Source organism: Cottoperca gobio, chromosome 15, assembly GCF_900634415.1.
Source record: "Cottoperca gobio chromosome 15, fCotGob3.1, whole genome shotgun sequence".
Taxonomy (NCBI): Eukaryota; Metazoa; Chordata; class Actinopteri; order Perciformes; family Bovichtidae; genus Cottoperca; species Cottoperca gobio.
Window position 1 is genome coordinate 1,796,852 of NC_041369.1, and position 21,017 is coordinate 1,817,868.

The 21,017-nt window shown below is 39.9% G+C and overlaps 1 protein-coding gene across 6 annotated transcripts in view; it reads left to right on the forward strand.

Moving 5' to 3' along the window:
* Positions 1–21,017, forward strand: part of birc6 (baculoviral IAP repeat containing 6) — a 96,581-nt gene that overhangs the window by 65,700 nt on the left and 9,864 nt on the right. For all 6 annotated transcript variants that reach the window (XM_029450062.1, XM_029450064.1, XM_029450063.1 and 3 more), the window contains exons 65-71: positions 8,746–8,965; positions 10,852–10,997; positions 11,932–12,042; positions 13,345–13,562; positions 16,053–16,214; positions 18,394–18,471; positions 20,042–20,230. In XM_029450062.1, the coding sequence (XP_029305922.1) occupies positions 8,746–8,965; positions 10,852–10,997; positions 11,932–12,042; positions 13,345–13,562; positions 16,053–16,214; positions 18,394–18,471; positions 20,042–20,230 (1,124 nt within the window). The remainder of the gene's footprint in view (positions 1–8,745; positions 8,966–10,851; positions 10,998–11,931; positions 12,043–13,344; positions 13,563–16,052; positions 16,215–18,393; positions 18,472–20,041; positions 20,231–21,017) is intronic.

Sequence of the window (21,017 nt, forward strand, 5' to 3'; positions counted from 1 at the left end):
CAAAAGAAAAGTTCCATTTCACAAGTCTTTGCAGTCTGTTTTTCATCAGCAGGTTTGCATTAGTGCTGCTAAAGTGCTAGCAGCCTCTTTTCAGGGGTCGAGGAGATACCTTTTCCCCATTTACCACCTCCCGCCTCCCCACCGTTTCTCCCATTCTCTGTTTGCGCTCTCTTGAGTTCCCTGTTGCTGCTTTGCTTAAACTCCTCCACACAACTCCTCCCCCTCCCTCCCCAGCTTATCGGTAAATCTGCACACCCCCTTGTTCACCAGTATCCCTTGTGCTTGCTTCTTACTCGTCTGGGGAACAGTGCAATTATTGCCTTTCAAAAAATCCTCTTGCCAATCACTGAAGCCCCCATGCCAACTATGCTAACACTGTGCAAGATTATGTCTGTAGGATCAGCTGATAGTGTCTCAGTGACACCCAGCCTCCACTGAGCTAGGTAGGAATGGCAACGTCCCTGAATTAGTCGAGTCTGGCAGGTGATATTCCAGAAGTGAAGGAAAAGCTGTAAAATCCCATAGAGAAGACGTCTGTAGAGAGGCAATGGCAGCCGGAGCGCCAGACAGTCGCTATGGCAATATGGATCTGCATCTACTGCCAGTGACAGCAGTGTTACGGTAGGTCTCCAACACCGGTTAGTCTCCGCGGGAGGAATGTGCATTGCATAAAGCAGAATGATGGCGAGAGAGGGAGGACTGATTCTGATGGCCGTGGCAATGAAGGAGAAGGAGCATGAAGAATAAGAGGGAGGGAGGAACAGAGGAGGGAGGGGGAAACGACATTGCTCACGCTTACTGTTGTCTCCTCCTCTCCCACTGCTGTGGGGGCTGGTTGAGCACACATGTACACACCAGTAAAGCTACCACCTAAACAACACACAAAAAGAGAAAAACCCAAAAAGGAGTGAATTCATCCCCACTGCTGCACTCTGCTCTGACTTTAGCCAGGCCCATCATCAGCTGCTGTTATTCTGGCAGACCTGAGGAGAGGGGAGGAGTGGAGGCTTGAAATGAAAGGATGGTTGGGCGACAAAGATGGAGGCATTGGAAAGATGTGGGGGTCTCTGTGCGCAGTTAGATATTTATATCCAAAGAGTGGCTTCTGGAACAAAGACACCATGCCTGCTGAGCTCTCTATGCTCTTCCTTTGCCTTTAACTGCCCCCACACACACTTTCCCTCTCTTTTTTTATATTCCCAGATTATACCTATCTGAGCTATACCCTCTGCTTCTTTTGCTTTCTGAAATCTACATCACTATCTACGTCAGCACCAAGTTTATTGCTCTATTCTGAATTGTTGAGGTTAATAAATGAAGAAAACTGAGCGCAGTTGGACGGCAGTTCCTAATGTATATCAACAAGCTTCTGATCCAGTCAGCTCATTTCTCTTAGCATTATGACTCCCTCCCTCACACCATCCTGCTGTTGTATTTCTGTTCAGGTGGGCCTCAAATGTGCCCCTTCAGCCAAAAGCACAGGATAATAATACCTTGTATGTAGAAGATAACAAGGTTATCACAATTATTGTTTTGATGTTGACTTCATTAAGGTTTAACAGAACTCAAAAGTCAGAAGACAGCTTTTCAACTTTTCCCTCCCTTACGTTTCCAAGTGGTATTATTGTTTGTGCCGCTGTCACATAGACAACCAGCAGTCTTTCTATTTTCCTCAGAGCTACCAACAACGCAGGACACACTGCATTTGTTTTCAAAATAAACTGCACAGTGGAGACAGTGATAACATATTTTCTGTCCATTGATTTTCATATGAACAAGTAGATCGATCTACTTAATAATAAAAAAAAATGCCTGAAAATAGTCACATTTTTCTTTTAACAAAGCACTCTTTCTTTCCACATGGAAGAAATGTGTTGCTTGTTTTGGACGGGGACAACCAGACTGCACAAAATGGTAACCAACAGTCAAAATCCATCTAACTGCAGGCTAAATACTGTGGCTTTTAATGCTTCATTGAACTGTGATGCTCCACAAAGAAAAGGGGCTGTCAGTTTAGTAATCCCCTTTATTTTTGCAATAGTGTCTTATTTCAGCTCTGGTGTATCTTGCATTTTAATTTGTTATTTTGATGCGTTTCGTCTGAAGTAGTTTTGCACATGAACGCTACAAAGCTGCTTTCAAATCTCAAACATGTATTCACTTCTGTGCTGTTGGACAGTGCTTATTGATTGTAGTTTGTGCCTGCATAGATCATAGGTAGAGTAACAACCATGAATAGATCAGAAAGGTATTTGATAACCTCTAGCTGATACTATTTGTTGTATATTTGTTAGCATCCTCTTTGATTTCAATACTGGATATCAGACTGTTGCATCCCTTGTTGCTGTTCATCAGAATCGGCCAGCTTAAAAGTTCAATGTAAGATCTGCCAGAATTTAAACTTAAAACATTAAAACAATGAACAAACATTACCAACAGAGTGTGAAGAGGTGACTGTGTTGAAGTTATGTCAAACACGTCTGTGTTGTATTGCAGAGAGATCTGCTGAAGTTAGCATGCTAACAGCTAGCTGTGCTCTGTCCAGTCTGTAATACCACTTGTTCCTCTAGAGGTGATAGTGAGTCAGTGTAGCTGCAGTCTGCCTCAGTACAGAGAGAAGAAGTACAGCTGCTGCCTCTCTTGTAAATATTACAGACTTGTTCCTGTTTTATAGTTTGTTTATTAGATTACATTCAAAGTGGCAGAAACAAGAAACCCCCCCGCACCACGTCTCCTCGTCCTCCCAGCTGCCAGGAGGCTGTTTCTCTGAGTATATCTGTCTGCAGCCCCGGGAAACAGCGTAACTTCAGTGACTGCCGGCGCTGGGCCTTGTTCTGACTGAGCTCAAGTTTTTTCGGCCGCTCACTGGGGTGGGCTGCTCTCCTGGCTGCGCCGCTATCATGAAGATGAGACGAATATGCGGTTGTTTTCTAGTTTCTGCCACTTTGGATTTAGTCCAATAAACAAAATAATGTAAAAGTATACTACAGCCCTGTTAACATTAGAGTTGGGCTCTCAGTTTCAGCAGTTTGGTTGAATTTTGGTATACTGACTGACTGACAGGCATTACACAGGAGTAAATAAAATAAGCAATATAAAGAATAAATTAGAATACAATAAATATGCTAAACTACTACAACTAAAATATGAATATTAGAGATTGTATGGACCCAGTTTAGAGGTGAAATACTACTTCATCGTATGTGAAGGCAGATACAAGTCATCAAATCACAATAATGTTTTCACCGTGAGAGTCAACGAACAAAATGCTCAGAAGCTTTTCCTGACTATTATTGGTCATTAAAAGCAACGCAATATGAACAACGACTTGATGTGGACAGCCTTACTTTTACAATTAAATGATCATCCCTAATAAAAATGAATTATTTGTGCTCATCTGAAAGTCTTGAAATGATCTGTTTCTACTCAACTCAAATGGCATGGTTGATTGATAAAATGGGAAGCTTTGTCATCTAAACACATGTCAACTCAAAACTTAGTACTTAAGTAGCTTGCTTCATAAAGGGATTCTTAGTTCACAAAAATGCATTAAATGCACTGTTCCTTCTGTCCTTTGAAATGGCCCAAAGCTCCAGGCCACTTTTCTTCTGTTTGTTCCACATAGTCTAGCTTAGATGCACATTATCTACAGTGTCTACTGAGGCAGTCTGTGTTGGTGGAGACATGTTGCAGTATTACTATTTCAGCTTCCCTCTCCTCTGTTCCATTGCCCTTGAGGGGTCAGGAAGACCCGACACTGTCGAGCCATGAGCTTGAGTCAGAGTGTTAGCCACTCACTCGGTGTGACCCGCATGCTCAAGGCCTTCTACCCTTTGGGAAGTCGACAGACACCCATCCCTTGTAGCAGCAAGCAGCCCACACACCCACTCTCCTCTTCACCCATGAGTTGAGTGGTTAACTGTTGAAATGCTTTCTATCGTTGTTTTTATTGACCATTAGCAGTAAACAAGTGAGCATGTGGGTTTTATGAAGACCAATGTCATTTCCTGTTGTCTCAGTGGGTGGGATATTTTATTACCAATAACTTAACACACTGCTAGGGTGGTCACAATAAATGCACCATTGTGTATGTATATGTATGAATATAGATACTGCGCAATAGGTTGCGGTCTTGAACTTGCATTAATTATTTTTATATTCATTTATTTTGGCTACTTGGGGGCAGAAAAACCAGCTGACAAACCCACAGCTCCTGGTCCTCCATTGCCTTGGAAACCTAAGTAATTATTTTGTAATTTGCACAAATTTGACCGCTAGACCGTTTGTATTTATTTGCCCCAAACAGCCAATGTACCATCTGTACAGGCGTAAGCTGTAAGCTAGCTAACAACGGAAGCCATGAATGTGTGTTGAATTGTGTTTGAGTTCAGAGGCTGAAGCTGAACACAGACTCCGACTACCAGCTATTAGTGTACTCTGGCAGGAGGTTCAAGAGACCCTGGTAGCAAATTAAATAGATTTAAAAATGTATTTCTACCTCTACAAGGGATGAACACTGGACGATCCTTATTTTTATTTAAGGGATTTTTAGGAAAAAGGTGACTTTGTCTGCTTTTATTACCTCGTTTGATGAATTTGCTTATTTTCTGTTTGCCAAGTTTGGCACTTTTTTAATGTATGTTTTTTGTATATGTCTTTTATGCAGCATGGGTGAAAAGCCCAAGAAAAACTTCCCACAAGGTATTATACATCCTATCCATTCAATTGAAGGAATCTCATCAGTAGTGTGGGCTTTTGGAAAATTCTTGGCAGCAGGGATCTTACTGCCCTAAACTGAAACGCTGCTATCTACAATTGGCTTTAATTGTCTCTCAAATTATGATATGGATACTTATTTTCACATCACAAGTTTTCTCACTTCTTAGCCCTGCTGTGGCACTATCTTCAGTAATTAAAAGCACAGAGGTGTCCATTTCTAAACAAGTTTCCTTTTTACACCCTCAGTAAAATACCAAACGTCAATCTGTCAGCTGTAATTACAGGACTGTAAGGGACTGCAGGCAGAATAGGCTCTAAATTGGATGAAAAGTAAGACTGGAGTCGTGAGTGGACAACAGAGTTTAGGTGTTAATTAGAATTTCTCTGTTTGGCATATGATGGCAGTGAGGGATTTTCTATGGTTTATTATCAGCACTATTTCCAGGTTTGAACTACTATGTTGAAATGTAGTTGTTCTTGTACAGGGGAGCAAAGAAGCGTTAAAGGATATGAACTACTGCTCTTTTATTAGACGGTACAAAGTAAAGACAGACATAACATGCATGTAGAAAAGCCATGAGTGCATGATTTGCCACTAGAACATCTATGCTGTCATACCACAACACATTAACATATTTTATTCATCTGTGCTGTGATGATTAAAATGTTTCACATGCATGAAATATCCAATATTACTTTCTCCCTTAATTATTCTTTAGTAGCTAATACTGTACTTGTGTTCCAAGTGTATGATGCATTTCACTGTCAACTAAAAATAATAATGGCAGATTCAGGGATTTACATAAAGGATTCTTAACTTTACTGTAACCTGACAGGTGGCAAGCGTAACTATGGAAAACAGGAAATTGATATAAATACATTTTTATTGTGTGTACATATGTGTATATATGTATGACATTAAAATCCAACAGTAGTGCCTCTTATTTCAAGCAGCCCTTACATATGCCATGCTAACTCATTACAGGCACTCCCGTTCAGGTCTATGAGCCTCCATTAACTATATATCAGCCTGAGCATCCAACATGGCTACTCGCAGCACACCTCTCTGTACGGCGCCCAGAAGACCCTAAATCACAGAGAGAAGGCCCAGATGAAGGCTTGCTGTTCGTAGCACTGCGATGAGTGTAGGTCAGCACTACCAAGATAGTCATGGCTGCTTGTCTTGTGGCTCAGAGCATAACAGTCTCTCGCTTTCCTCCTTACTCTTTGCTCTGAATCACAGTTCAGGCTTCCAATTGGCGATGGAGTTTCTTTAATTTCATCGAAATGTGAGTATATTTACAGAGGCAGAACAGGGAAAGTTGTTGAAATTCCATCATTTTCCCAGCTAGTGCAGTTGTAAACCATACCCAATTATTTATATCATAAGGTAAAAAGAAAATAATATTAATTCATGGTAGTGTGTTACCATAGTTTGGGGATTTCATGAGAAAAATATATATATTTATGTCACCTCAGAAGCTTTATGACCAGTTCATTGTTCTATAAGCTGCAAATTAGAGTAGAGAAAAGACTTTGATACATGATTAGGTGTACAGAGAAACTATGATCATTTAAATCTGAATGATGGATAAAGGATAGCGTTTTGCTTTTTGATTCTAAAATATTGAAATGCAGAAAGTTTAATTGAGGACATTCACTCATGAATTTCAATTAGTTTACATGATGACATGAGTATTAGAGAACAGCTTAATTTGATAACTTTAAGTGATATGTGTCATCCTGTCATAGTGCAAAAGAAGTTTCCTTATGACCCATGGTTTTGAGCTTTGAAAGTATGTGAATTGGGTGTGTTGCTGTACCACAACATTGTTGAATTTGAATGATTCATGTCAAAATGTTGGCACTTACACAACCTTTCTTTAGATGAGTTATGTGAAACAGATGTATTGATGTGAATAAATAAATTGCATTTTTGCTTAACCCAAGTTATTTAGATGCTGCTTCCAAATTTCATGGCAATCCATCCAACATTTCACTCAAAACTGTGGCACAAAAATTAAAAGTGGATAATCAAAACTATTTGGATCCATCTTCTCAGAACCATGAATGTATGTACCAAATGTTATGGCAATCCATCCAGAGGTTTTTGAGATATTTCAGTCAAACTCAAATATGTCAAGCGCATGGTGGCACTTAACGCTTTTTGTTATTTTCTCTTTGATTAGAGTGCTTGGCATTTATTACCCATAGTGTTGGGAAGAAAACAGTCTGACATTGACACAGAGCAAGAGGAGGAATTCTGATGAGTCTTACACAAATGCTCTGAGTAATTGCATAGATGTAACTAGAAGGGACTGGGATTCCATGCTAGGTGTCATCCAGAGACGGTGGTTTAAGGATCTGAGAGCAGATTAAAGCCCTGGGAGGTCAATGTTGTGCAGATGCTGCGATAAGGACAGTAGGGAGCTGGGAATTGCAATATAAATGTAAAACAGACTGGGAGCCACGAACAAGAGCTGTTTATTTAGAGACTGACACTTCAAGGCAAGCAAATCGGCACGCAAGTACCTCCACACACTAGACGGCCCCTTTCAGAAAATGATACAGCTTACATGGTCGACCTGTTGATGCTTACTTCACTGTCGCAACAGACCTTTGTATTTGTTCTGCTGGATGTCAACTGACATGGGGTCCACCTCGCTGAATCAGAGTCTGTCACTGAGTAGTCTTGCATAGCCAGACTGATCTCCACACTTGGTTTTAGTGCTGTGCCAGCAGCGCGCTGAACACACTCGTTCTTCAGAGGCAGTCTGTTAAATAAGCAAAATAAAATAACAATTGGCAAAATTAACCTGGTGATCTACTCCCACAAATCGACGATAGCAGATGTATTTGTCCAGTCACCCAACGCTAGTGCAGTGTAGGAGCATTGCACTCAACACTGGAGAAGGTAGACTGCAATACATGCAAAGAAGATGTCTGCATGGGAAGATCAGTGGCTCCTTATTTAGCATTTAATTAAACATACGCTTAATGGCATTGTGATGGCGTTTGCGTTATTCTAAATTTTGAAAATAAGGTTTTTATTTTTTACTGCAAATGTTTATTGATCTATTGGTGTCCCTGATTACTAATGATCGTTTTTGGGATCAGCCCTGAAAAAGCAATATTGGTCGACACCCTAAATCTTACTTCTCATCTATACTGTGATCCGACATTACGATTCAATTCCTGCTGGAGACGTTTGATGAATGTTGTATTTCTCTCTCTAAATCTTATCTGTCTCTATCTCGGTTGTTTAATACGAGCAAAATGCAAGAAATTCTTTTTTTTTTCTTTTTTAAACCCAATAATGCATTATTAAGGTCAGATCACATTGTTACCCCAAAGCTAGCTCATGTTTGTGCTCGCAGATTAGGTGTTTGTGATTATTTTCATAAGCAAATAATCATGCCTGATTTGGATAAAAATTCTTTACAGTGTTTTCTTTTTGGGCCATAATCCACTTACTGTATGTTGGTTTTCCATCATTTTCAGTAAGTAGCTACGATTCAGGATCATCATACTATATATCACAGCCTTGCATAACTACCTCAGAAGTCCTTTCTGCCACTTAAGGCTCATGGAATCTGTTAGAAGAATAGCACACTCATAGATGGTCTTCCTAATCGCCTATAAACTGACTTCTTCCTCGCTCACTGATTGAATGGCTGCTCAACAGCACCGGCTCAGTGCTGCCTCTGGTGGCCAGAAACTTTAAACAAGACTAAAGCCAGTGGCAACACTGAGGGCATTGCTCCAGAATAAGTCAGGTTTTTGTTGTTACTAAACCTCTAAGGGTATTGCTTACCCTCCAGCCAGTTTTTAGTTTCATTATTCTTTTCTGAATTTTCTGAGCTACTGACTGAAATGTTTGATTATGAAGGTCCTGGATCATGACAATGCTTAGCAATATTAACAGTATAATAGTGCAATAAGGATCCGTTTTAGACAAAAGGTTTCTCCTTTTTGTTGCTCTATTCTTTGTTAATCTAATACTCAGTATCCTTCTTGTCTCTGCAGTTCTGGATATGGCACGCCATGTGCCTTTATATCGGGCGCTGCTGGAGCTGCTGAGGGCCATTTCCACCTGCACGGCTCTGGTTCCTCTATTACTGCCTCTCCCCGGAGACCCAGGACATGACGAGGAGGACGATGAAGAACACTCTGAGGGACAGACCTCTGTAGGGATGCTGCTGGCCAAGATGAAGACATGTGTGGACACATACACCAACCGCCTCAGGTGAGATGGCCTACACATAACTATAACTATCTTATGTTTTTGGCTAAAACAGGCTTTATGCATAAGGAGTAATGTCTGATTTTATACTTTAATCCAGCCATAACCCCACCTCTAGAAAAAAACAGGCTCTTCTATCGTTCACTCTCCTTTCCATTAATACTGATCTGGGAATCTTAACATCTTAAGCCCTCTACACTCTTGGCATTAATATGCACCCTGGAGAATGTGAATGTACACCAAGAGGCATTGAGATTCAGTCACTATAAAAATCCAATATTTTGGAGAAAAAATAGTAGGTGTGACCAGATGAGTGAGCTCTTCTCCCTCGCCCACAACTCCTGTAAGCTCCTTGACAACATACTGTACTCAGGTTTACATACTCTGTATACATACATGTCAAAAGTGCCTGATTATAAGCAACCATCCTGTGGCAGCATGGTTCATTTAAGGTACTGCAGGTAGATAAGCAGAGGACTGCTGAAGCTGTCACACAGTCCACGCAACATTTTAGATCACTGAAAGCGATTGAAGCTACTACTTCATACATTATCTTAGTTTAGTCAAAATAATAAATCTGTTCCATTAAACAGTATAGACGTATTCACTCTGCAACACAGGCTAAACAATGTAACAAAGGTAGGAAATGATTTGTAGAGAACAGGGTTTATCTTTTAAATGGCCAGGATGCATGTTACAGGAATAAGAACAGATCCTTTGATATTAAAGATGGACAGTATCACTTGAGATTATGAGCGGGCAAAATAGAAAAAATGGTGTCTGTGCGTTTATATCGGTATATTGATACATATTACAATATGGAAAATTAACAGGAATGTCTGTTTTTGGTTTATCCATTGAATGAAACCTGACATATCAAGGCACTTCATCACACTGAAAACTCGAATGAAAATTCAATATTGTCCTGCTCATTGACTTGCATCATTCCCCTCAACTAAATTTACTGATATGTCCAGACACATTTAAGGGCTAGCAGCTAACAAGGTATAAACGGTATGGAAAACATCTACAGTATGACTGGAATGAAGAGGGTCGGTGTTGACCTGCTGGCTGCTGGTTATTAAGCCGCAGATCACAATTGAAACAGGTTTTAAATAGTAAAGACTGATGAAAACCGACCATGATCCTATTGCAGACTAGCTCAGGACATCACTAGTTAATAAATCTACTAAGTGGGTATTGTATCGGTTCCTGCATTGCCTTTATTCTCTGTTTTCTGTTTAAAGTGTGTGTGTGTGTGTGTGTGTGTGTGTGTGTGTGTGTGTGTGTGTGTGTGTGTGTGTGTGTGTGTGTGTGTGTGCGCACACACAGGAACACTGAGGCTTAGGAAACCTTGAGCACACACACATGTACTTGATCTCACAACCACACGCAGAAGCTTTAATAGGGCAAACTGCTGATCAGGGAGACCGATCATTGGGATTGTCTCAACCAGCCTATTAGCCTGTCTTTGCCAAGTGGAAATCAGATTGAATGTGTTTCTCAGCATGTATATCAGTGACACATTGTATCCTGTTTTCTTGCTAATAATGCAATAATCCTTGAATGATGTCAGCGTTACACACAAAGTGTCTTGTCAGAACGATGTTGAGTGACAGCAGGAACTGTAGACGAGGTGAAGCCAAAGAGGAGAAATGTTTTTTAATTTCAGTGAACCACTACTCTGCCCTCGTTGGAGGAGCATTATACCAAATGAATGTGTAATGTAACTCAGTTAATTAAAACTATAAATGTATTTTAAAAACTTTAGGGGAAAATACTTAACTTTACCTTTTTGAATAATTCATACAAATTGGATCTCTGAAATCCAAGTTATCAAATGGCACCAAATATTACATTATGGTTGAATATATGTTTGTGTGTTTCAGGTCAAAGAAAGATAAGAGTAAAGGTGTGGTGAAGACCGACAGCTCGGATCCAGAGCCCGAGGGATTGAGCCTGCTGGTACCTGACATCCAGAGGACAGCTGAGATCGTCTACGCTGCTACTACCAGCCTACGGCAGGCCAACCAGGGTATGTATAGAACACACTCGTGTGCATTTATTGCACATTCTCTACAGATTTATTTAAATCACAGCCTGAAAACTCTTGGGTAACAGCAATACATATGTACATCCGTACATTTGACCTCAGGCCAACACAAACCATCCAAGGTTGGATTGTAGCTATGTTCTTTTACGGAAAATATATACAAGTTCAATCTTAACCTTAGAAATAGTAGTTTGACCAAATGATCTTAACTCAAGGTCCATTGAATAGATTTTTCAAGATCTTTTGACCAGATTTCATGGTCTTCAAATTAAATCAAATTTATTTATATAGCCCAATATCACAAATGACACATTTGCCTCAGTGTGCTTTACAGGATACGACACCCTCTGTCCTTAGACCCTCACACCACACAAGGAAAAACTTCCTAAACAAGCAAACTTCACGCACTGATGAAGACTGCAAGATGTGGTTAAAAGCTTCTGAATAAGCTAGTTAATGGACCTGTGCTTGTTACTCCATTCGACTTATTAGTGATGTTGTCACGTTCTAATGCTTCAGCAATTACTGTATTGAGTACTATGTTAGTTTAACCATTAGAACCGATGGCCAGAGCTTCACAAATGTAACCCAAGATGTTATATACTGTAGTTATCCTTGGAAAAAAGCTTAATGTCGATGTGATCCTGACAAAAATGTGTTTTAGTCATAGTTGTTTCCACCTGTCTGCAGTGCTTCTTTATGTACAAGCCTGTATCTTTGTGTTAGATATAGATTAAGATAAAGTTTGCAGCTGGTGACTTTTCTGATAAACCCTTTGGCAGACTGGCCATGCAGCATTTTCACAAGGGAAGACGTTTTGAAGCGGTTTCTCTGCCACTATTAATCTTGGAATAACTCCACCCTGTTCTTTTCAAGTTTGTATTCATGATTTTTGTCCCCACCCTAAACCCCACAGAGAGGAAGCTGGTGGAGTCTTCAAGGAAGGTGTCAAGTCGGCCCAAGCCGCTGTCCATTCTACGCTCTCTAGAGGAAAAATACGTAGCTGCCATGAAGAAGTTGCAGTTTGGTGAGTTTACATGTTTGTTTTGGGATGTATGCATGCACATTTATATGTACAATGTGTAGGTTTCTTTCTTTACACATTCCATATGGGTGCTCGTAAGGTTTTGTGGCGTCAATGCCTGTTGGTTTACCTTTGTGCACACGTCAGCAAAAACTACACCATAAACCACGATTCCCCCATAGACTTCCTCTTTTACCCAAATACACACACACACACACACACACACACACACACACTCACTCTCTTTTGTCTCCTGTCTGATATGATCCATAATAACTTCATGCCAGAACTCGTAAATGGAAGCAGACTCAGACTACGTTCCGCTCCTGCTCATCCCTATTGTCTTGTCCATCACTCTCCATTCAGCCATGTCATGACTTATTACACCAGTTTTGCAATTGATTTAGTAAGCAGCTTGATGTCTGAAGTAATTGCAAGTGACTGTAAACACTGTTGTTTCAATGTGCTGGCAGAATAGAAATAGAAAACTAAAGAGTGAGGGCTGGACTGTAACTCGCTACATAAAGACATTTTACTCTACAGGAGATATGAGTGTGTTTTTATGGAGGGGATAATGCAAGTCATTGGACATGCTGGAGGCAGCATGCTCATTTGAATGTAACTGATGAATTTAATCTTCACTTTCTGACTGAAGTTGTATTCAATGCTTGACTGCTGTTTGGTGGCCAATAGCAGTGGGAATTTGCTTTCAGCTTAAAGATTCTTTTATTTTTCCCTTTTACCTAAAAACTAAATAAAATGTCACTATTTTTACTTAAAGTACTAGAGACCTGATGGACTAAGGGCAAGCAAAACAGTTAAAAGCTTTCCTTAGCTTTTAAGGTTTATTACAGAAGTTTCTGACTATGTTTTAGCAAGAGCTAACAGAACTGACTAGCTAGCATGCAGGTGCAAGCTAATCATCTAGTAATGGCAGTAAAATAACTTTTTTTCTGCTCCAAATGTAAGCAAAATATTGTTCAGTTTTGAAATATGTAATTGTTTTAGCAACCTGACATGCTGTAGCAAGATGACTAGCTAGCTCCAACATGTTGTCTAATGAGTGATCTTAAATGAAGTGGAAGAAACAATGCCCTCTCCTCTAATAACACATTTGAATGAATGTGAATGAATCAACACTTTGTAGTTTCATGTGCCCTTTCTTTTTCACTTTATTACCTTTTAATTAAATTGTAATCACATTTGGTATCCAGTGAAACATGGCCAATATGAGAAATGAATAGACTTTAATTATTTATTTTATTATTTACCGGCAGTAATGATAGTTTTGGTCTCCTCTCTCAGACACCTTTGAAATGGTCTCAGAGGACGAGGATGGAAAAGTGATGTTCAAGGTGAACTACCACTACATGTCTCAGGTGAAGAATGCCAGCGATACAAACAGTGCAGCCCGATCCCGCCGCCTCGCCCAGGAGGCCGTCACCCTGTCCACCTCTTTGCCCCTGTCATCCTCTTCCAGTGTCTTTGTCCGCTGTGATGAGGAGAGACTGGACATCATGAAGGTAAAGTACCACTTCAACTTGTTATGACATCATGAAAATGTCATAGTATGGTTTGGTGTGTACAGGGTTGGACCCTGTGATTCATAGACCACTAGATTTGTGAACTGAGTAAGACTGATGGACACTTGTTCTTGTGTGCTGTCTTTCTATCATACGACTCATCATGACAGCTCTTACTCATGCCCCCAGTGACATTCAGTTAATGGCTATCCACGCTCAGTTGATTAATGGCAAAGTATCTTTTGCTTAATGTCAAAATCTGTTTAGCTCAGTTTCAAGTAAAAAAAGAACAAAGACTGGAAGTAACTAAAATGTATGAACAATGGAAATATACAGTATATGAGAAAACTTTAGGCAGCTGAGAACACACTGTTGTTGTGTTTGATTGGCCATGAAATCTAGACAGAAGTTGTTCATTCATGTATCTACTCTCAATAAAGTCCTTTTAGTCCAAAAGGTAATATTTTCACCACAAAGCAAAATGAAGCATAATATATTTTAGACTTGCTGTGATCACCAAGTGGGGTATAAAAGGAAGGACCTTTGCCCATAGCCAAAGGTCCTGTCACAGCAGTGCACTGTTTTCTTATGCAAACATGTTCATACAAACCAAGCATGGCCTAAGGAGCAGCATCAGCAGAAAGGGACAGTGGCTGATGAGGTGGAAATCTCATGATCTGTGAGGGGTCAGCGCATCCTTGTACCTCACATCCTTACATTAGTACCAAAACAGCACTGTTGCATTTATTCAACCTTGATTTCAGTTTTTGTTTTTTGTTAGGAAGTTTAACAGGTCACCATTCCCTCTCTAAAATAGATTTTTATATACCGTATTTTCCGCACTATAAGGCGCACTTAAAAGCCTTTAATTTTCTCAAAAAGCGACAGTGCGCCTTATAATCCGGAGCGCTTTATATATGGATTAATTCTGGTTGTGTTTACTGATCTCGAAGCGATTTTGTATGGTACACGGCGCTCTGTCAAAATGTTTTAGTACGACTTTTGTAAACTACAAAGCCGCACTGTGCTGCCTATTTCTATGTTTATAGAGTTGGGACATGTTTTTTGACTCAGAGTGAGCGCTCCTTGGTTTGTTGGGGGCGTGTCAGAGTGAGCGCTTCTGCTTTGCGAGGATCTTTGTTTACGGAGCTGCGAGATCAACACGTGGAGCAGAGACGCTAAAAAACTGTTTGTGTCTGTGATGCTTGAGCCTTGGAAACTATTTGTCTTTTTACGAAGTAAAATAAGAACAGTAAAGTCAAGAAAGCAAACCTTGCATCTTTATTGGAGGACTTTTGCATGTTAGCCAACTGTCTAGCTACGCATAGGGATACGCGCTGTACTTGCATAACACGCACCGCTTGCAGCATTACGGCTACCGTAGTCAGGAGCGTCGCGGAGTAATACATACTGTGCTTCACCATAATATTACAGTGTGTGTGTATAAGGACCCCAAAATGGCACCTGTCAAGAGACACGCTTACGACGCGGACTTCAAACTCAAGGCTATCAGTCACGCAGTAGAACATGGGAATAGAGAGAATTCAACATTAATGAATCAATGGTACGGAAGTGGAGGAAGCAAGAAGATGACGTTTGATTTGGCGGTATCAGACTGTTTTTTTTATGTGTTACAACTGAACAAGGTTGGGAGTTATTGTGAATACGCTCATTAACGTTTGAACAATGTTGAGTTATTGTGAACACGTTTAATAAAGTTTGACTGACTGACTTATCTGACTGTTTTGTTTCGCTTAATGCGCCTTATAGTCCGGTGCGCTTTATATATGAAAACAGATCGAAAATAGACCATTCATTGACAGTGCGCCTTATAATCCAGTGCGCTCTATAGTGCGGAAAATACGGTAGATTTGAAAACATCTCTTTCAAACAACTGTACATTTAAATAAGTTTCCTTTTTATTAAGTTAATTTTACAAGATTACATATAAACACATCATGATAACTTTACCTTTTCTCAATACACATTATTACTAAATCGAGCCTGAATTCACCTTACTGCAAGTCAATTGCACCTCCGATACCTAACGGCTAACGTTAGTGTGTGTGTGTGTGTGTGTGTGTGTGTGTGTGTGTGTGTGTGTGTGTGTGTGTGTGTGTGTGTGTGTGTGTGTGTGTGTGTGTGTGTGTGTGTGTGTGTGTGTGTGTGTGTGTGTGTTGTTGTGTGATGTATTGGCTAATTTCATTTATTCAGGAAATAAATAGTTTTTTGCTTCCAACGTCACTAGTAGTGTAGATAGAACTGGTTTCTTTCGTTCTGCTAATTTCACCCTTTAGCCTTGTTGTTAATTACTTTGTTGTGGCTGTGGAAAAGCCTGAAGGTGAGTCAGCACCATTTCACTATTATATTTTGCTGTTTGACTTTTATTTAATCCATGTTGACTGTTATCAGTGTGTAACCACCTTTCTTTAATTAACCCTCTTTCAGTGTGTGTGATTAATAACCCTGGTCCCCTCTTTGTGTTAACAGGTTCTCATCACAGGCCCAGCCGACACCCCTTATGCCAACGGCTGCTTTGAGTTTGATGTGTATTTTCCCCAAGACTATCCCAACTCTCCTCCGCTGGTCAATCTGGAGACCACCGGTGGACACAGTGTGCGCTTTAACCCTAACCTCTACAATGATGGCAAAGTGAGTTGAAAAAGGCTTCAATCAAGTAAATGTTGACATAATTGTTTTAACCCTTTTAAACCTGATTGATTCCTTAAAACTTGGTGTTTAACTAGACTCTGTGACTAACGGCATCCACAGAATGCATGTATTTGTATATACATACATCACTTTTTCTAGTGATAACAGTATCTTTGCATAGAAGTCTACAGCTGCCATTATTATGATTTTCATTTTTGCAGTGTTTTAATAATCATTTTAAATGATCGAAATCAAACAGAAACGTAGTTGTCCATTTGTGTTTGCATTATGTATGCCAACATTTAATTAATCAATTAATGTAAAAAAATGTGATCATTTTTATATTTGAAATTGGGTGTTTACTCCCTAAATTAAAAATAAAATGCCGTTGACAAATCATTTTCAGTATTCTCCTAAGCATAACACTGCCATAACTCTAATTAAATTGAATGTGAAATGAGCAGAATTAGCCCTGGTTTTAGCTAACATCTCATTTAAATTAAATGGAAATGGACTTTATTATGGTCATTTTCATAATGGCAGGATTCCCTTGGGCCTCTAGAATATGTCTAAGTTATCCTTCCACACCACAGAGCAGGGGATCTGATTGGCTGAAACGCACCGATCAGAGGACACTATTCTGCTGCCCTGGTTACTGCCCAAGCATGCCTCGTATGGATTGTAGTAGCAAACTTGGACTTAGTTCTTAGAATTTCAGTTTTGATTGAATTATTAATTACTTATCAACTTGGCTGTTAAATTCCTGACCCTCTTCTCTGTTCATTCATATTCAAATATTTGTATTGTGTTGAAAACCTGTTGTAGTGTAAATGATAGCGTGGTTGATTTCAGTCTGTGTGCACGTTTTTTCAGCCTAATATTGTTGAAACAGAGAAACTAATATTGGTAGCGAGAGCAACAAGTTAGGCAGTAAAAACACACTGATCTGAAATAAAGCTAGTGCACAGGCAACGGTAGGGGAAACACTGATTTCTCCAGAATCGCAGACTCCACCTTTTTAAATAAAATAATTTCTCTTGTGTTACATGCACCTCCCTTTTAAGAAATAAAAAGAAATGATTGCCAATTAATTGGTCTCAATTTTGGAAAAAAAGGTTTATTAACGATTATGCATAAACACACTACTATTCAATGAACATACATATAATGAATGAATTCAATAAATCTGATCAGATGAGTACACATTTAGGTAATTAGCAAGACAAGGTAGACATGTTCAGATAAACAGTGAATGATATTCTGGCAAGACGGTTGACTTTATAGTCACAAAGGAGACCACCAAGATATTCTGAAAATATCTATATGACATGCATAACTAAGACATGTAAAGGGAATAGAAATCTAAAATAAAAACGTTCTAGAGTTGAGAGGATTGATCTCCACCGACTATTAGTTAGTAGGATAAAAAAGAACCTGCCTGGTTGTCTATCAAGAACCCAATAAGGCGTTCAAGTGTCAAAATAACCCAGTGTATCTGAAGACCTTCCCTGTTAAATGTCCAGTTTTTAATTAAACTTGACATTTGGAAGTGGACATCTCTTCAGACTTTCTCCAGACATGTTAGAACATGTATAGCTCTTCCTCTGTGTTCCTGGCGTCCTTCCATTGAGTAGTTGGGATCAAGGTGCCTAAGCTCATCCTTTCTGCGGCACCTCATTAGGAAGCCGCTGACAGTCCACGTGTATTTCAATAATGTGTCCAGACAGCTGCTATAATTAAAAACCTGGGGCTGGGGTACAACTAGAGAGAAGCAAGCCATCATTCACCACGATGAGGGATTGTTAAATAGAGGAAAGAGAAGGTGGACGCATCGGAAGAAGCTTGTTGCCGTGTGGTGTTAAAGTTCAATTGGAGGTCTTCTTGTCTAGCCCAGCTGTGAGCTATGCGACAGGTTTGAATTTCATCAGTACAGGGAATTGAAGCAGCTGCAAAGTGTTGAACAAACACATCAAGGATGGGAACATTTCTCCTTATTAAACAAATGAGTATTGATTGTTAAATAGGAACAAAAATACATTGCTTAATTTCAAAGCTTGATGTCCAATCCAACACTGGATGAAGCCGTTCCCCAAGCCTCCTATTTAGATACTTGTTAAAATAAAATGTATAACTAAAATCAACTTCTCATCAATTTGTTTTTTTCTGTGTTTTTTTTCAGGTATGTTTAAGTATCCTCAACACATGGCATGGGAGACCAGAGGAGAAATGGAACCCACAAACCTCAAGCTTTTTACAGGTGAGGTGAAGATCCATCATGGCAGTCACCTGTCTGAATGGATCAACAGCGCTGTTGTCTGAGTCTTTGTCACAGGCTATAGTTTATCTCTGCCCTGTCACTACACCGCAAGGGGCTCTGTATTAATGGGCTTGGTGTTTCAGCAGCTGACATGAAGGATCCCTTTTAAAGCCAAGTTATTAATTTGCTTTGGTGACAGTGTGTGGGTGTTAATCAAACCAAACACAAACCAGTCATTTGAACCTTGAAGACATGCCTGCTTACACACATCACTCCTCTTGAAGTCAAAATCCGATGGCTTCAATTGCATGTTCAGCCCATATGCCATCTGTTTTTAGCCTTGATTTAGCAGACTGTTTTCATGTTTTATTCTGAAAATCCTCATTTTGTAGTCTTGTCCCTGATACAACTTCTGTAATCTTTTTGAAGACAAGCCTGACACTCTGAACCGAAGAAGAACATTTAACAATGGTTAGACTAAAGTATGAGGTTATTTTTACCGTTGTGTACCTGCTGTCAGGTAGTCTGATTAGAATAGTGCTTACAGATATTTGTGGTTTGACAGCAGAGGCCAGTATGTCCTCCTTCTGTGTAAACTGACTTGTTGTAGAGCTATAAGAGTTGCATTTGTTCTAATGTTATTCATGGGTAAGGGAATCTATGTTTTCACCATCTAAAGGCTTGGGGGTATGGACTTATCTGTGCAATAGATGATGTATAGCATTAAGCAACTACTGGGTATCATAAGTTGTGCACAACTTGAACACAGCATGATGACATTCACCCACAGCATTATTTGGTTGGTTGCCACGCACACACTTGCATTCAAGCGAGCCGAGGCCCTTGGAAATGCATCCCTCTTCCTTTTCTTTTTGTAATTCCCTCATTTACAGGGTTGGAAAGTGCATAGAGATGTCTCTATTGATTATCATTTCATTTAGCGTGCTATGGATCAATAATGGAAAATAAGGGGGTTGGTGAATAGGAGACGGAGTAGACTGGGAGCAAGCGGTCATCAACCATGGTGGATATCTGCTCTGAAATCTGGCAACCTAGTTTAAGACGGACAGAACGCAACAGATGAAGGTCATTGGTATCCACTTGATGGAGCATTTTCAAGTGCACAACATTCAGCTCCAGTATGTCTGAGGCCAGCAGGCAGGCCTCCAAACCCAAGATCGTCATTGTTGGTAATGTAGTGGTGGATGTCCTTAGTCTCCTTGAGACGGGCATTGATAGAGCTGTTAATACAGATATATTGAAGGATATATCTTCATAGGTCCAAAATATTCCTTGCTCCACCACTCCACCACTGATTATTTAAGGGGACTTTGGATGTTGAGGAAATGAGGAGATGTCAGTGTAATTTAACAGTAATCAGGATTATTTATAACTACTTGGACACGGTAATTGAGTTAGAATGTGGTTTTTATTCTAGTTCTTCTGGAAACCAGACCAAGCTACCTTCTTATCATTTATGTGCTTAGAGTTTGATGGCCAATGGGATTTTCTATTTTGACCACAGTGGGATTCCTGAATCTTTTTCTTTAAATGTGTCAATCTGCTGTAGGTGCTAGTGTCGGTGCAGTCCCTCATTCTGGTGGCTGAGCCCTACTTCAATGAGCCAGGGTATGAACGCTCCCGCGGGACTCCCAGTGGCACCCAGAGCTCACGGGAATATGATGGCAACATCCGGCAGGCTACGGTCAAATGGGCCATGCTTGAGCAGATGCGCAACCCTTCGCCATGCTTCAAAGAGGTAGGAATCACTATCATACAGTAAAGTGCTTTCTTGTATTTAAAAGGATGCTTTGATACTCATTATGGCCTTTTTATATGCCATTGTATGTGCAAACTGGAGTACTCCACTGACATGTAAAACCTATTGGGATAAAGGACCGGAGCTCATAAGGGGCAGTCCCTTTCTTTACCTTTGATGTTGGCTGTCCTCACACCTGATTCAACTGCATACTGCTGGAAGATACGCAGACTACCCGGTTTCATAAAGTATAGTTTTGGAACATAGTCTGGTCAATATCTACTCATAGAAATCTGGAGATTAGAGAAGCCCACCACATGTTTTTTTGTGCAGGGATAATAAACATATATTCTTTTTTTAACTAGTCTTAAACAACCTGTAGTTATAACAGGGTTATTAGAAACCTCATGATGTCAATCCTGAAGATCCATATCTGAGGTTAACCTGAAATGTAATGTGTTCTGGGTTCCCCAAATATGAGAACCCACATTCGTCAAGAATGTTTATAAACTTTGAAATCCAGAGTGGCTGATACTCAGCACTGTCATGTAGTTCCAGGAACAACTTAAACCCAGCGCAGGATATCTTTTATCTTGTAGTATCTGTTGATTAGGAAAGGGAGGAAGATGGACATAAAGAGTTTAGGATGAAGCAGGAAAAGGACAACATTATCGGTATGCATACAATGTATGTTTGTAATTGTAATAATGAAAGGGAATGGTTATTAGAACAATAAATTGTTTAATAATAGTATGAACATTTAGGGCCCACTGATCCGAACCTGTAG